The sequence below is a fragment of the Dermacentor albipictus genome, chromosome 10 (genome assembly GCF_038994185.2).
Source record: "Dermacentor albipictus isolate Rhodes 1998 colony chromosome 10, USDA_Dalb.pri_finalv2, whole genome shotgun sequence".
NCBI classification, from domain to species: Eukaryota; Metazoa; Arthropoda; class Arachnida; order Ixodida; family Ixodidae; genus Dermacentor; species Dermacentor albipictus.
Window position 1 is genome coordinate 32,227,641 of NC_091830.1, and position 17,925 is coordinate 32,245,565.

The window sequence follows — 17,925 nt, forward strand, 5'->3', positions numbered from 1 at the left end:
CCCACAAGGCAGCAACCGCCACTGTAGCATTTGCCCAGACGTGAGCGCTATCTGCTGGTGCTTGACGGTGGCTTTCTGCGCGTTTCTCCTCGCACTTTCCTCGGCCTCCTGGATGTTCGTCGAGGAGGCCTTCCTCCTCAATGAAAGGCCTTCTTCCTCGAGGAGGCCTTTCCTGCTCGCGCTTTCATCGAGGCCATCGCCTTCTTTCGTTCCTTGCTGCGCTCTGCGTCCGCTCGATTATGCCAAGCGAGGACGAGGCAAGCGGGCGCTGAACGCCTGAACTGGCACCTGGGAGCTGTGCTCTAAAAAAAACGAAACAGCCGCTAAAGAAAGTGACTGGTGACAAAGAGCAGCCAACTGACAATGAGCCAAGTACACACGACTGTCCCGCGAGCCGAATGGCGTGTTTTCAAACGACTCAACAGCTAATTTGGGACTGTCCGGCGCACGCAGCGGCACGAACAAAACATATAGACGCAGCCACGATAGAGGACTAGGACAGCTGGATGCGACCAATGATTCAGAGCCACCGATTAGCACCAGCAAGATTACCTCACTGCACTCGTCATGGGCAGCAGCTTTGTACACAGACTGTAACGCTGTGACCATGACCTTGAGGGAGCGGCCCAGTTGATTTCGTTCCCTTGAAACTCTTCCACAAAATCGCCTAATGAACGATCTATATATCAATAAACATCCATACACATATTGCGATGGAAATTATACGGAAGCCGAAGGCGTCTTCGCGCAGTCGCCGATGCCCTCAGAGTTGTCGTGCTGTACTGCTATCGAAGGCGCATGTGCCACTCGTGCGCGCATGGTTAGGAGTCTTTGCAAACCCAAAGTGCGCTCGCCTCCAGAAATGACGAAGCGAAGTGGGCGCACCCGTCAATGCTCCGCTCAATCGGCTCTGAGGTGGATCCACGACAGCCTCCTGCCTTCCGCGGCGGGCTTGAGCGTTGCCCATACGCATGGTAACTGTACTTTTGCGTTCCTGCTAGCATGCTGTGCAAGCTTCCATGGTTGCTTAGTGGCAATGGTGTTGGACTGCTGAGCACGAGGTCGCGGGATTGAATCCCGGCCACGGCGGCCGCATTTCGATGGGGACGAAATGCGGAAACACCCGTGTACTTAGATTTAGGTGCATGTTAAAGAAGCCCAGGTAGTCAGTTTGCCGGAGTCCTCCACTACGGCGTGCCTCATCACCAGAAAGTTGTTTTGGCACGTAAAACCCCATAAAAAAAGCATGCTGTGCGCGTGCACTGGTCGGAATGGAACGGAAAGTAAACGTCAAATAAACGTTAGCTAATACTTCACATTGCATGGGATGTACTTCTAGCGCTTCGAGGGAAGCAGGAAATAACGAGAGAACCGAAGAGAATGGTGCAGGGAGGACGCTGTAGTTGTCCGTGAGCCATCAACCAGCCAACCAGCATCCTGCCTTTCGTTCTCTATTTTGTTCTCTCAATATATTTGTTTCTCTCGAAGCGCAGGAAATTCGTCATATATCTGAATTCCAACACTAGCCCAGCTATCAGCCGTCAGTTATGCTCTTTCACACCGTTCTGATTAACGCCGACGGTTGCCCGTCCGTTTCATCTGGTGCAGCATCGAGGTGTGATGCGAATGTAGCCGGCGTTTTGAGACACCCGGCAGGTTCCAGGGTGCTGTCTCTTCTGCGCAGCAGCAGTTGCCTCGAGTGCTACGGTGCGCTAGGCCCCACCCACGTAATGGTTAAAACACCGTACCAGATTGAGCGTGCAACGTTCAACCTTGCTATGTCTGTCAATGCATCGCCCTTCGAAAGAAATCGCCATTTTTGTTATGTGCTCTGATACGAGCGTGTTCTTAAAGGCTATACAGAATGTTTAAACATACCCTCCGTGATATAATACATTCTAGTGCTTGAGCTAGGTTACTCAAGGAGGCGGAAATTACTAGCGCGAGAAATGAAAATAAATAATTAGTTATTTGTCACTTTTAGATAAATAGCTTATGGGGCATATTGTAATTTACGAAACCGTGGGTTACCAAGGCGTATCCGCTTGCAACTGATTCTCTGGATGACACCAATTTAAAGATATTCAGTTCCGGAACAAATGACGCGATATGCCTTGGCTGTCCACTTATTCTCGTGCTTCATATAAAACCTTGTTTTGTCAAAATAGTGAATGGAACAACAGTGCATTTTTACCGCAAGTTTGACGGCGCATAACTCGAAACCAGTGGCACCCTCAGGATTCGTTCCGAGTCGACATACATGCGTCGCAAACCCAAGCGGCTACAACTAGTAAATTGCAATATGTACCATAATGCAATAAGCAAAAGAACTTAGTTTGCTAAAACTTTCTTAGTCGATTACGCATGTGTGATTTCTAGAGGAAGAATTGCGCGCCTCTTCAAGGCAGTCCTCTTCTATGGTTAGGAATGTAGCGTTTGCCACAAGTGAGTTTTCAAAATTCTGTGTTGTTTTATATACCATCACTCGTACATGGGGCACTCATGAGCAATGCACGCGCAACTGACTCTCTTTCCAGGACCGATGCAATCTCCATGGCATTGGGATTTCTGGTGGTGGCGGCAATTGTCACAGGTTGCCTGCCACGGGTGTCATCGGTGATATACGTCCCCTGTGAGTTGCAATTGATTTCACAATAAAATGTGGCAACGCGAGGCGAACACACACATAGTGAGAGAAGGAAGCGGGATGAACATTGGACTTGTGACACACAGCATTGAACTCGCGACGAAGTTTTCTTTCTTTTTGTTTTTGGATTGAGATTGTGATGCATGTTCACAAGCGTGTTGAGAAACAAGAAAACTCAAGCCCACCTTCCTTCCGCGCACGCAGCCTCACGCGTCACAGAATATCTCTGTCACCTTTAAGAATTATCGAGATACGGTAGGTAGTTCTTGAAAAGTGACTTAGAAGTCCTGCTCATGGACGATTGCCCTCGAGTGTTTATTCTTGAATGTGAAGCTGTGGGACGAGAGCTCAACAAAAACAATCATGCTGATTAGACTACGAATTTTGAAGCTTGCGGACGCTCACACTTTGTTTAGGCGCGGAAGATCGCTGTTTGTACTGATGATGTTCACATTTATCCGGCGCAGTAGTGCACGGGATAAATGCACCGGAACAATTATGGATAAATGCACCGGAAAATTCTCTAGACAAATTCAATGTGTAGTTTTTCTCTTTCTTCTCTGTAGGAAAAGAAAGTACGTTAATTTGTTTGTTACGGTATCTATATTTGAGTTTTACTTAATGCAGGAGATCTTTCAGGAGTATGACATAAAGAGAAAGAAATTGAAATGGTTAAATTTTTAGCAATGGTATAGACATTGTGCAACGTGACGGCGCCAGGGCTGGAAGGTTGTGAATGAACACGTGATCATTCTTTCGAAATCGTACAGCTTTCCTGTATTTTATGTGGCAGGAGATGAAAAAGTTGCAGTTGTTTTTCGTGAAAGCTTATTTTGCCCGTTGTAATATTTAAACATGGAAATATAACTGTACCAAATGAAAAGAAGCTTATCACAGGTGCCGATGCCTCCTGTTCATATGTGCAGTGTGCACTGAGAGCTTGATATTCGTAGGTCAAGCTCCTCGAAGCGATCTTCCGCTTCTTTTTCATCTGGCGAACAGGTTTCACTCGAGTTAAGTGACTCTTCTTTCTTTTTTATCCATGAGCACTCTACACACACCTGAATGCATTATGGTGTTATATCATACATTCAACAAGGTAATAGTCCCGCTTGAGTAATTGCGCCAATAAAACAAAAATATGTGCAATATCCTTGTAAAAAACGGCTTTGGGAAACGTATGGATCAAATCGTGGCGAACGCTATCAACGGCGATTTTACAAACACATAGCTCTGCTGGCGCCAAGTCCGTACATCGCAAGATGAGCTGTTATACGAGCCGCAGAAAGTGCCTTGCTCATATATTTTCGCCTTGGTTTGCTATTCAACATATATTTATTGTGGAGCAAAATTATCAAGCCACATGCCCGAGTTGTTTGGCACTGACGACAACTTAAAGTAAACCTAAGGGCGTTGCTGCTCCTATTGATTTTCTTGATTAGATTTTTTCCGCAGCACAATGCTTGTCTTGCCCCATATGCGACCTAAATTGCTGGCAAGTGCCTCAATGCTCTGCTGTATTTGCGTCAAAAGCATTTTTTTTTCGCTTTGTTTCGCAAATTTTGGGTGACGTATTCTGTAATGTCATCACTTGACTCCGCCAGGGCCGAAATGTTTGACAGGGACCCAGGTTCTTTAACCTGTACGCCCTTCAGAATGAAGCCAAAGGTTCGAGTTCCCGTATCTTGCTGACGTGTCAAGCAGCAGCCGACTCTACAGGCGCCATAACGCAGCGCTCTCAAAGGAAAAAAAAAGGTTACTTTCCTGATTACCAAATTGTCGCATTATTTGCTACGTTAGTATAACTGAATTTGATAACGCCACACTTAGTAACAATGCAGACTAAACAAGGTACTCACTTTCGCTGGTGGGTTTTAGCTCCAACTTCCAAAAGCAGTTAGTATCGCCCCGTAAAAAGTTTCTAGCGTAAAACTCCTATATCGGGTCAGCTCTAGCGTATTCCGGACTGCGTCTGATATAGGTGTTGCAGGATATAAACTTTGCATACGGTGGTGCTAACTGCGTTTGGTATAGGTAGCCAAAACCCATTATAGTGGCTACTTTGCTTATTCAGTACTGTTGCTTAACTCTACCATTACCAACTGCAGTTATACCATTGCAGTAAATAGTGCGACAAGTGGGTAGTAAAGGAGAACAGTTTTTTTAGAGAGACGAGTTTGAACGCGTACTGACGGAACCATTCCTTCCTAGATGCTTGATTGAAATCTTAACATAGGTGCGCAATGTGGATAAAAAAGGAGAAGGAATAAAAAGATCCAGCACCATACTGTCACTGTTAGGAAAGGGCGTCAAACAGCTTGAACGAGTGAACTTCTCCTCTAAGAGCGTTTGCGAAATTGTGGTGACCGCGCTTTATTTATTTATTTTTTTAAAATTGCGTAAATAATTATTAATTACCTAATTGAATAATTAGTTATTAATACAGTACTGCGGACCTATGGTCCAAACAGGGTGGTCTATGCAAATGCAAAAGAAGTGCAAAAGAAACAGCAAGGAAAAAAAACGCAACAATAATACATGCTCAGAAAGATTACTTCACAGTGTGATCACTTGTTTTGTCTAATGGTTCTCTGGAAATAAGAAAACTAAATAGGTCTGTGCGAGCAAAATATAGGGTTAGAGTGCTTTCATTGTGGTGTCAGGTGGGCCTGCTAGTTAGGGGTGACAAATATGATGATACATCCAGCGCCAGCTTGTTCTTTAAGAGTTGGGAAAGAAATTCTAATCTAAATTTTTGCTTTCGTGCCTGTGATACGTGAATGCCATTTACTTGCATTAGGTTAGAAGGCGAGTCTAATGCTGAAAATTTATTAAAAATAAGCCTTATTACCGTTCTCTGAATACGTTCAAGACAATCAGTGTTGCGGTTAGTGTGAGGAGAACAACAGTTATAACAACAATCGTGAAGCATGTAGAGAGAGTGCTAGGTCAGGAGACCTAAGCGCGTCAAAGGAACATGGGTCGGGGGCTTAATTACGCTGGAACGACTAAATGCTATTTTCTCCTTCCTCCTGCCAGGACGACCAGTACTGACGACTCCACTTGCGTTGATAGATGCTTCAAGTTTGCGGGGAAGGACTCTGAGCAGAATAATCAATTTTCCGTCCTTTATGTCACAAAGATAACTTCATCGCGAGAACTTACCGAGCCACATTCAATTGCCCCACTGAATGCGTTATTTCCCGTTGCTGAATTTAGCGGAGGGCGAGGAGGCACCGCTGTCCGATTCAACCATTATTGAAACAATCTGCACGTAATGCCCGGAGAAAACTGAACATTCTCAGTTTCTCGCTTGTAGAATATATTTTTTTCTTTGGCTGGCCGCTGTGCGCATGAAACAAATTAGCCGACGAAACTAGAGCCAAATCTACAACGCTTTTCGTTCGTAAGTGCTCTTTGCCATGGTAGGCCGAGTGATCTTCGTACGAATACGTAAGTTCTGTTCCCTATTGATATGTCAAGATTGGCTGGAATTTGCTCTTGCGAACAATTCTATATATAGCGTAAGCGATCGTTTTTAATGCGGGCCCTTGAGCCGCATTTACAAAGCTTTTTGGTTGTAAGTGCTCTTTCACCCCTTCGCGTTCCCGCTTTTGCTAGCAGTATGCCTAAGCATACTACTTGCTGACGTCTGCTGTTACGAAAAGATCCAGGATAAGAACGTTTTCGTGAATACGGGCCCTGTTTTGCTAATACTGTTTGATACTTGCCCTCAACAGATATCATGGAAGATGCCTGCGATGGCCTGCCACGCACGGTCCAGCTTCCGCCAACCGGTCCCGGCTCGGCCATCATCATGCGCTCCCATCAGGGGGCGCACTACAAGTCTGGCCTCACGTGCAACTTCATCGTCAAGACGTCGAACGACTACCGCATCGTGGTCGTTTTCGAGACGATCCAGTTCCCGGGGACCACTGGGAACTGCTCCGATTCCTTGCTGGTGAATCGAATTCTTGTTTTGAGCGCACAATTGTTTGGTGGCTAAGATTTCATGCTGAATAATGACATTCAGGCAGTTATATTGCGGAGGAAAGGTTCCCGAAAGAACATTTTCGCTGCATCATTGGTCTCAAAACATTTGCTCGGTGTTGTTCATATCGGAACCCGTGGCGAGCATTAGAGATGAAAAAAAGTAAAAAAAGATTAAGTGAGCAATATCGCAAGTTGTTTCTTAGATGAGTACTGATTTATAAGCCGCTGTCGGGGCCGCAGACAAGCGACAGTGCACATATATCAGGCAAATTTAAGCTGTGCCTAATGTCATACCCGAGTGTGTTTTTGACAAAAGAAAAAGAAAGCATGCTGTAATAGGTAGTGTTTTCTTCTCAATATATCACACGCGTTCCGTTAAACATTTTGTAACGAGGAAGCACGTAAGGGTGGGAGCGCATAGAAGAGAACAAGTTTGTTCACCAAAACGAAACAAACAGGCCCGATGAAATGAAAGAGGAAAAACAGAAAACAAGTCCCTTTATGAGTATATAGCATTTGTTTCCTCCTCGTTACAGCTGTCGAATGCCGAACAAGTCGACGGGCCAATATGTACTGCGGACGTGAAGGAGGTGGTCAGCAGGGGAAACGTCATGAATGTCACCTGGAGCACGGGAGGCGGAGAGCCCCCGTCTAACAACGATGGCTTCGAAGCCATCGTCACCGCCTACAAACGTAAGCTTCAGCATAAGCAATGAAGGACCCCACTGAACTACACGTAAAGTTCAGTGAAGCCGAGCCAAGAGAAACGCATTTTTTAAGAAATAGAGAGGTGGGTGGGCGTGAAGCTTGGTATTTTGCTGTTTATGCAACCAGTGCGTTAGACGCTGTAGGCTTGTTCGCGCAGAGATCACGATTCCTTGGCGAGCCGTAAGCACACCATGCGAAGAGTCCACTCGGTACGTCTTTTTGCAACTTGGAGGTTGGAGTAATGGAGCGATAAAATGACAAACATATAGAATTTGACTGAAAAGGCAAAGGCGTAATCCCGATAGCCATTCAACCTGACGACGAGCTCAAATCTGAAAACGCGTGCGAAAATCAGACGAACAGGTACTGACGTTTTCGTTTTGCAACCCTTCACTGGTAAGGTGTTTTTACCGATGGCAATTCATTTGATGGGTCGGTTTTCACACACCAAAGTTGTCCACGTGACGTGATCGATCATGTTGTGCTAAGGAGGAGGGCTCATTTTGCCCCCATCAAAACACGGGCTCCATGACACGGTGTCGAACCCGCGTTTATGTGCTCAGGATCATAATGCCTATAGCCAACGAACCGTTGCGGTGGTTATGTTGTCGTGCGGCGATGACAGATACTTGGGATAATAATGATAAACGATTATGCCGTGAGTGCGAGAAAAAGCGCTTGGGCTTCTTAGAATATAACAGCAACGTGTGCCGATAACATCTGAGAACACGACCAGAATGTCCAGAAGGGACGGAATCGAACTTGAAAGCTGCGAAGAAATTGCGCGGCGGACACGAAAAACCGGAAGACTAGACATACCTGTCACCCATGCAATGAAAATTACGAGGTTAGAAAGGAAAAGGACGACCTTGACTGTAAAAATCATCAGCCTTGAGCTGCCTTGCTTTAATGAGTAATGCTAGATGCGGGTGCAACATCTGTCTATACCGGCGTGCGGCGAAATGTATTTCGGGAGTTTCAGAGAAGGCATCAGGCATTGGCAGATTCCGGATAAGTGTTTTGCGTGAGAAGTGCCGCGCACCTTCATCCCCCCCCCCCTCTTTCCCCTTCCAACAGCACGCCGGTGGGTTGAGCCATATTTTGCAGGAAGAATGAGACCCCGTGACTGTCGGAGGATGTATAGTTGGGCGAGTTCATATGGTACCTTTTACTTCCCCGCACAGGGAAAAGATTCGGCCGGAGACGAAAACTTACGACGAGCGCTGACTTGCAACTGCGAGATTTATTCGAAAAGTGCATTTACTCGAGCCGTCATCATACGTGAGATTAAGGTTTCTGTTCCTCTTCCTTTTCTTTCTTTTGTTCGATCTTTTACGTTGGTGCTGGTGCTGCTAATAATGTCGCCTTTGTAATGCTATTTTTTGCGTTACCATTGGTAGACAATGTGTGTGGAAATAAGACTTTCAACTTCTGTTGACTTGAACCGTAGCTAGGCGGCGCCGGCAGGCAGAAATTACGCGTGGTTGCCACGACGGGTGCTTGCTTAGACGTTACGGGAAGAAAAGGAAAGTTGATTACTAAACAAACTATATTTCATTACTTCGGTTGGAGTTTGAAATGGAGGCACCACCAAGCAACGAAATTTCTACGCATGCGGAAACTGTTCATGCTACATTTTACACGGAAGCACTCAAATATTTGAGAGAGAGAATTCTCTGCGAACCCAGTGAGATGGTCACCATCCAATTGAATCGTCCATTGCTAAATAACTGGGACATAAGTGCGCAATTGGAGATGTTAAGACATTTAATCGTTGTCATAGCGTAACTGTATAGTTGACTGGTAGCCTTAGAATCGATAAAAAAGATGAAAAATAATACTGGTAACGTCGCCGTCGCATCGACGTAGTCACCGCATGCGATAAAAGGGTACAAAATGAAAACTGATTCTATAGATGTGGTTTGGTCAAAAAACGCGTTGTGGTAGCGGTTAGGCTGGAGTTATACGAACGCTTGAAGGGGCCGGATGTGCGGAGACCAGTTCTTTCAGCGGTACTCAAGAAACCCAAGCATGGTGAATAGGAGGAAGCGAGGAAGGAACGCTGAACGACAACGGGAAATATCGTAGTCGGCAGAAGCAACAACGAGAACTGCGACAGGGACGAGCAGATTCACCAGCAAGAACAGGAAAGGAGCTGTTGTGAAATGGATCTGGAAACGACGTTACAGGGCGACGCTCGATAAAAAAAATGTGCTACAGAAATTCGGAGAATTCTCTACTAATGCTAAGCATTCGCTGCCTCTGGAAAACGCGACGAGTAGTCATGCGTAGCCTAGCAACATAAGGAAGCAAAAGCGAAGTAACAGCCGAGACATACAATGTTTACTCTTAGTCGACAACTCTCAGAACTTCTGTGGCATTTTGAGCATGCCACGCAAAACAGAATTCAGTCTGTTCTGCCATCTAAGCGAAGAGCGACCACAGAAAGTGGTTCTGCATCACAGAACACTAACATGAGGCATTATATCTATTATTTTGCGAACAGATGAAGGTATACAGTTGTCTAACACTCTAAAGTAAACTTAGTGCTGCTTGAAGTTTAGAACAAACATGCGCTGAATATGAATTCCACGAGAGATCCCTGCAAAAAAAAAAAAAAATGTACCGAAGTATTTTATTGTCGAGGGGAATTGCACAGGCGTGCTGGAAAAGGAAGAGCAGGTGGAAGAATGCAGGAAAGTGGGTAACTTAAGTTTACCTTTTTTAAAGGGTTGTGAAAGCACAATAGCTGCGTCTTGGAGACGTTCACATTTATTACAATTGCTTCAAGCAAGTTCATCATGTTAATGGTTGCCTTTCTCATGACACAAATGGCGTCGGAAGTTTCTTTTTTGCTCCCCCGCATCAAATGCTGCTTGAAAAAGCACCATCGTGACGCAGTCAGCAAGCATAGAGCATCCGTGGCGCAGCTGGATTTAAGGGCTAGACAACAATGGAAGCTGAATAAAAACGCATGAGCATTATGCAATCTGGACGCCGAGCTCAAGATGCCCTGCTGAAAGGTTTCCTATATTGCGCACTGTTTAGCATAAGCAATTTGTGCAGAAACCAGACAAATCAGTATAACTCAGAGACCATCTAGAACATTACATTGCAAAGTATTCACAATCTTTCTTCAAGTTGCCTAGGTAGCAAATACGTGACATATTCGTCCCACATATCATGTCAAATACACGCAGAACTGCACGAAAGTAGTTTATTCACGTTTTTACCTCCGCGTTCCAAGGAGTTGTAACCAATTTAAGATAGGCTATTGTGTCGTCAGAGACGACGAAAAGCTGCTATGAAGTGCGTTTCAAATACCGCGAAATTATGTGAAAATTTAGCACGCAGCCGCAACATGGAACAGCAATGCATTGGTGTAATACAAATTTTTCCCCTTGTTAAAGATAAGGAGATGGTCAGATTGTCACCGTATAGGTAAATGCTGCTTCTGGCATCTAATACTGGCAGTTAAGCAAAACAAAGTGGGATTTGGGTTTTCGCATTTACAGCGTGGTGCCCGAAGCATGGCGTATGTGACGTGTTTCCGGCTCCGCAATTGCTTCCGGCGCTTGCAGTTAGCAAAAACTTGCCCTTCAAAAGCAGTTTCTGGTATTTAGAGACAACAATTTCGGACAATTTGTAGGAACCGACTTCAATAACGACTGTTTCTCATAGTTGTCTTCGAGTCTCGGGAGGAAATCAATCGTAAGTGCTCGGTATTGTGCGGCACACGCTCAGAAAATGCTCATATGCGGAATATGAGCCAACGAGAAAAGCAATACGATACGCTTCCGAAGCAATGAGACAGCATTTTCTCGAGACTGCAAAGCACACAGCACTGTCCGCAAGCAGCAATCCATGTATCCGCGTATTAGAGAAAGTTTTTTCGTTTGTACACGCCGGACTGGTTCGCCTCGTCAGCATATCACCATCGGTGCATATCATCTTCACAAAAGAGCGCTTTAAACACCCAGAACCGACAATTTTTTTTAAGACTTTCACAAAATTACAAACCCCAGTTTTTTTATCTAAGCTATGTTATTTTACGTTTGGTTTCACCTTCTGCTTTTCAGTTCACCAGCGCTTCGTTTTTTCTTTTCGCCCAGCATCAGAACCCAAATCACATCAACTTTCTCTTCTCTTGAAATGTCCTTTCCTTTGTGCTGACGTGAGCATGCCCATCTATATCCGATCGTTAGAGTCCCTCGTTTCTAAGCATCATGTCGACTCAGATTCTAGTAGCAATCTGGTTGTTCTGTTGCGACTTATCTCCGTTTGTGCCTCGTTTTCTTTTTTTTGTGTGTGTGTGTGGAAGCACTGCTAGCGGGTTTATTCTCAACGTACCGGGTCAATAGCTACCAGATCAGGTTCCCCGTTTGTTGAAAAATGTTTCTTGTAGACTGTACGTTACCCCCCGAAAAAGCAGTTTTCCTTGTGAAGCATCGTTTTGAAAGTGATGCTTGTAGTATAGTACCTAACGAGGTCGCCTATTGACATGTCTTGTTGCAATCGAGGAGGGAGCAAAATTTGTAAACCTCCTTGGTTACAACAAAGAAGCAGCGAATTCTTTAAATTACACCAACGATAAACGATAAAACGCGGTCAATTTTGACTTTAACAAGCATGCAATACGATAACAATGTACGATAACAAAATTGGAACACCCATATTTTACAATCAACACTTGCGAAACGCATTGTTGTCAGACATGCTCGGCGTCTGTGGGGGTTCCCGACTACTCACGTTCACGTGAGATGAATGCACGCAAATAAAATAAGAAGATTATTTGTGTTTACCAAAGAACGCGTGGGGAAGGAAAGCAGGGAGGGCAGGTAAGATGCAGGAACGATCGTGTACAGAGGTTTCGGTGCAAGTTACAATGCGGGTGTTCCGAAACAACACGATAGACTTCCAGTATAACACGCGTCTCATAAAAACCTTGACGCGTTTAAGCCCGTCAAATAGATATATTACATTTTGCGGCAGTACGCGTTGCCACTTTTTTAGCTTATAGAGAACTTATCGGAGCACGCTAAAGGCTGGTATGGTCTGCAGGGGGTTGGTCAGTTGACGTGACGCCTGTTTCAGGGTTTATATACGAGACCTGACGACGCCAGCCAATCTTCCTATTCACGTGGTATACCATGTGGTATACCACGTGAAGAGGAAGATTTTCTGAACTGCAACAAAAACGCTCGCCTGCTTAACTCCATGCTTCAACTCTATCTTTGCTTGAACCTGATAAGCAACGCATTGTCCGATCCACGTAAGCATTCGCACCCATGCGACCACGGCCGGTCTGGTGCCCGCGCCTGCCCAGACGCCAGATGTGCGCCATCGACTACTGCCCATGGTGCGGCAGTGGTGCTACGTGTCTGTAGAACGGGGAAACGCTTGCGCCGATATAAACGCTGGCTGGAGGGCGTAGTGGATGCGCAGCGGTTTCCTACACGAAATGACTGGTCCTGTTCGCTAGCCTGTGAGATATGGCGCTGCGGCCGGTATGGGAAACTGGTGCGTCCCAGGCCCAGGGTATCAAACTGAAATTGAAAAAAAAAAAAAACCGGCAAAGCCTGGTATTTTTGCTAGAACCGGACTTGAACCGGAACGTTATGATTTCTTCCCTATTGACCTTTCTTTTTTTGTTTTTTACTCCGGAGTGCAGCCGAAAGAAGAAAGATAAGTGTGTTCGGCTCACACTGGTCCCCTTTTTAGGAGCTTTGCATGCATGCACTGTCTAGATTTGGGGCTCAACTATGCAACCTCATTTGTAAATGCACACGACCGTCCCGTTATTTGAAAAGTAGCAGCACCGTCAGTACGGTTTTCAGCGTATCGCAACGGGAAGCAGATTAGACGCTGCGTTATTGCGACGAAATTTGCGTCGCATCGGACGCGCAGACTCGACATACTGTGATGCGTGAAAAGTACCTGAAGCAGTGGAGCACATATGCTTGTCCCTCGTCCCCCGTGTGACTGTGAAGGGCAGGCATTGATCTCTTCGTTGGCGCCAAATAAAAACACCCCATTCAGTAAAAAAAAAGGGGCCGGGCCCCTTGGCAGGATGTATCCACTTAGCGAGCGATCAAGGCTTTTTTAAAATTTTTAGTTAGCACAGCGCTGGATTCAAGGCTGTGAACGGGCCCTCCGAACACGAACGTGTATTACTTGCAGTCTACTGCTTTTCCTCGGCATTACTCCTCAGTCCCCCATCTTTCTTCTCTTCCACTTCGCCATGAACAGAGTAGGAGGCCAGATGGCTCTGCGTTTCCTTAATACGTTCTCCTCTCTCTCTCTCTCTCCACAAAGCCTCGTTTCACATAGAGCCACAGCATTAGTGTTGGATCCGCATGTTTATTTTATAACTACGTGCGGCATGAAGAACATGCGTAATCTTTCAGTGCAGGCCAGCCGCAGTGTTAAGATTTTCTACGAAATAAATTTCTATGTTTTCATGTAGTCATTCTTCGGTTTTGCAAAATGAACTTCAACCGGTTCGAAGCGGTTTGAACCGTCTTTTTTTCTGGCAGGCGAGTTGACCGTGAACTGAACCGTTATCGGTTAACCAGAACGAAAAAAAAAGAAAGATTGCGGTTAGGCACTCGGCGCGTGCTTATAGACACAAGGTCGAAGGGTACGACGCTAAACAGACGAGGACAACGTGGGACACATAAGAGATAGACGGTGGCCAATATGCGCGGGAGACATGGTGGCGCCCCTATACGTCGTTTGTGCCTTGCTTGGTCCTCGTCTGCGTAGCGTCGTACCTTTTGTCCTTAAGAGGAAGCTTTAGCTCGGGTGCTCCTATCTAAATACATGTAAAAGGAGAATTCGCTTTTCTCGGCAACCACTCCAGCAAGTTTGAAGAGCTTTGTTCCAGTTAAAAGCAAAACTTAAACTCTAGTGACTGTTGGTTTAAAATTTTTCGCCTGGGTGATCAACTTTTTAATAAAGGTTGTCAAAAATCGCAAACTTTCAGAAAACGAAAATATAACGTTTCAGATACCATAACTCAGCAATGAAAAAAGATGTTACAATTCTGTGAGTTGCATCTAATAGTACATCTCAAATGGACAAAATTGATATGTTACACATGAATCTAAAAAATTTAGTACTATGGAAATACAGCTTTTGCAGAACCCTAGTGCACAACGTAACGAACTCACGTAGGATATAACTTGACATATCGAATTTGTCCACTTTGAATGTTGTAATAGAGGACTTTTGCAGAACCGCCATATCTATCCTTGATGCAGAGCTTCTAATTTGTAAATTTTGTGCTTTTATTTCTTTCCGAACTTTCAAATTTCTGAAAAATTCCGCTTCTAACAGTCACTAGAATTTAACTTTTTCTCTCAAATGCAACAAATTTTATTAAAATTGGTCGAGGGGTTATTTCAGAAAGGCGTTTCTGCGTTTTACATATATTTGAATAGGCCGCGTCCGAGTCTGGCCCGAGCTAAAGCTTCCTCTTAAGTCATGCACCAACTGTCTCAGCAAGAAGCCTTGTCAAATCCTATAGCCACATTGCGCTTGTGATTTCGGCAGCGATAGCGAATTCAGAACGCAGAGCCTCTAGCTAGATGTAAGAGTAAAACGGGTGGAACTTGAATCCTACACGCCATCGCACCTACGATAGCTTTTCGAAGGAAGAGTTGAGAAAATGCCCTATTTCTTGTTTTTCCTTCCTTATAGTCATAATGCAAGTCACGTCATCAACCTCAGCCTCATGTTGAAAATTTTGCGAACCCTCCCTCGCTCACATTCTAACGCTAAAATAAAGAAGCTACCCTCCTCTTAGTGCCTTCTGTTTGCTACAACTTCAAGCAAATGCCTAATTAAGTCGGCCCGTGAGATTAGTTTACAAACGTGATTTCCTGCCGGGCTATTGCAATTCTCGAAGCGTGCCACACCCGTTTCCTTACATTGACACTGATAGAACGTAAAGGCGGAGCCATTCCGCAATGCTCGTGAAGCAACCCCCAGGATGAGCCGCCTTCTTTTTTCTATTTTGTTACTAGCAGAAAGAGCACTTTTCTAGCGTGAGAGGCAGCTGATGAAACAAGGTACAGCCCTGTATTTTCGCAATCGATGAGGTGAGCTGCCTATGTTAATTCTTAGTTGCGTACAAGCATAATCCCCGAATTCTTTGGGACGTGCACACTTGGGCAGTCAGGTAGTTCAATCCCCAGGTGCATCGGAGAATAAGCTTAGTGTACTACACCCACGCGTGGGGGAATTTACTGAGATTCTTTGTATATATTAAGATAAGGATCACATGCTCTGAGTAAGCCCTCCTGAATACATCGCACGTTGAAACAGGCTCCTCTGCGAAGCGAGTCTGCTGTACTGCTTCGATGTAAACTCATGTACCCCTCATGTAAAACCCCTTTCCAGGAGCACTTGAGGAATAAATAAATAAATAAATAAATAAATAAATAAATAAATAAATAAATAAATAAGGATGTGCTAACTACAAGTTCTACGAAGTAGCATTTGACGTCAAAAGATACGGTAGAAAACAAAACAAAACACAGTTTCTCTGCGGCAATATTGAAGAAAGAGAAATACACTTTGCATTTAGAGGTTTCGCCTTTCTAACGAGTATTCGCAACTTTGCGTTACCGTGGCTATCGCTTCGTTACGGCCTTGCGCACTATCGCAGTTGTCATCCTTGCAGACCTCTGCGAGCAGGTTGCGGGCTCGAAAATTTGGGAGTTCGAATGAAGATATCATGCGGATCAGCGGCTAGAACTCGCTATCTGTTGCAGCCAGCGCTTCTCGCTTTTGATCGCGCATTACGGCTTAATTCAACAGAATTTCACGAGATTCCCTCAACGCACACGTGGGTGAGGGAAAGGGAAACAAGGTGGGTGGGCGACCGGGAGAAAGCGCCAGACATATCTTCAATTGTTCGCTAGCGACGTCTTTTCTTATGCAGAAAGCTTTGCCACAGCGGCCAGGATTTGAACGCGGGGAGCTTGTTTGAAGTCGTCTTAGAAAACTGCTCAGCTTACTGTTATACTAATCAACTACTCCGCTGCACTTATTTGCGAGAATGAGAGCAACAGCGCACCGTTATAGATGTTAAGCTGAAAAACTCTGTATTCCATGTTTTTTTATTGCAAATGAAGTCCTTCGACCTTGTCACTCTGAGCTCGCCAAACATAAAGCAATTCGTTTTTGTTTGTGGTATAGTCGAGGTTTAGTTATATTACCCTGACGTTCTTTCTTTAAGTAGCCTTCACTAGACCAGCAAACGCTATCAATGCTTGTAGAGCATCGAACCTCAAGTTCTTGTCCGTGCCTATTCATAGTAAGAAAAGGCAAATTGGAGAGCGCTCATTTTGGAAATGGAGTGTACTGATCTGTGGCAATAAGTGGGGGAAATGAGTCTTGGAGCAATGCGAAAGAAGTCGCCGCCACTGTTCCCGCTTTCATCACTGCTGCAGCTCCCAGTCGCTAAGTTCACCTACAGCTAATATCAACACTCATGTTCGAATGAGCACATTGCGTTGTTGGGCAAGTTGGTTCATTGTATTTGGAAAGATTAGGTGCGCTTTGTAGACGCTTGTGCCTGTCCCGTTTTCTTCATTGTGATCGTCTACAAAGCGCATCAAATCTTTCTAAATGTATGAATGAGCTAAGTGGGCTTTGGCGGAGTTCTGAGCTCTATAGTGGCTTCGTGCAAGTGCGGTTCAAAACTTCTGTAGCTCAAGCCCATTCAGAATGCGATCTAAGTGACTTCTCTGCTGTTCAGCATTATGAATCGAGGTTTACCTCATTTAGCCTCACAACGTGACTGTCACCGTCCATCGCCCTCACCGTACAACTTCCACGCTCCCTCACTTTTAGCAATTTTCCAAAGCTGATCTTCCCGTCAGCCGCCTCTCACCACATATGAGTGAAGCAGATTAGGATGAGGACGCTCTCGTGAGGATGCCCACGTTTGGTCACAAGGCGAGAGGGTCTGAGGTATACTGAAATATCAGAGTGCAAAAGCAGCACTTGCCTGAATATGTTCGCCATTGATATCAGACCGAATCACAAGTATTCCCGAGGTTCAGCATGGCGTAGCTTGATGCACCATGCTCAAACGAGCGGTGAAGCATGACCTAACAAGCAATGCGGTCGGGATAATTGGTCTGGTTCTATGGTAACATGCAGCTCGAAAATGGGAGGGACATACAGGACGAACGTAGCAAAAGCTGTTTTCATCCCGTCACCTTGTCACTTTAGCACCACCTCTTACCTTTGAAAATGCATTTCCTGTTATAATAGAAATGTCGTTTCATTTTCTTTTCATGCCTAGCGGTCTATGCCGACGACTTGGGGTGGAGGGGGAGGGGCGGTGCATAAAAGGAAGTGCCGTAGCGCCCCCTGACCAGTGCGAGGTGCCCTTGCCAATAACAGCAGGGTTTTTTGTAGTTCTGTTCTCTTCGGTTTCACATGAGTTCCTGTGCAGAGATTGAGGCATAGAGTACCTCGGCTACACCACTCGCCTGTCCCATACAACAAGAACAAAAGATATTTTAACGAAAAAGCGTTAAGGACCCCATGTCACAGAAAAT

The 17,925-nt window shown here is 45.2% G+C and overlaps 1 protein-coding gene across 2 annotated transcripts in view; it reads left to right on the top strand.

Moving 5' to 3' along the window:
• Positions 1–17,925, top strand: part of LOC135912242 (uncharacterized) — a 106,739-nt gene that overhangs the window by 68,004 nt on the left and 20,810 nt on the right. For both annotated transcript variants that reach the window (XM_070527690.1, XM_065444620.2), the window contains exons 2-4: positions 2,538–2,632; positions 6,388–6,608; positions 7,177–7,333. In XM_070527690.1, coding sequence (XP_070383791.1) covers positions 2,554–2,632; positions 6,388–6,608; positions 7,177–7,333 — 457 coding nt within the window. In that variant the 5' untranslated portion in view covers positions 2,538–2,553. The remainder of the gene's footprint in view (positions 1–2,537; positions 2,633–6,387; positions 6,609–7,176; positions 7,334–17,925) is intronic.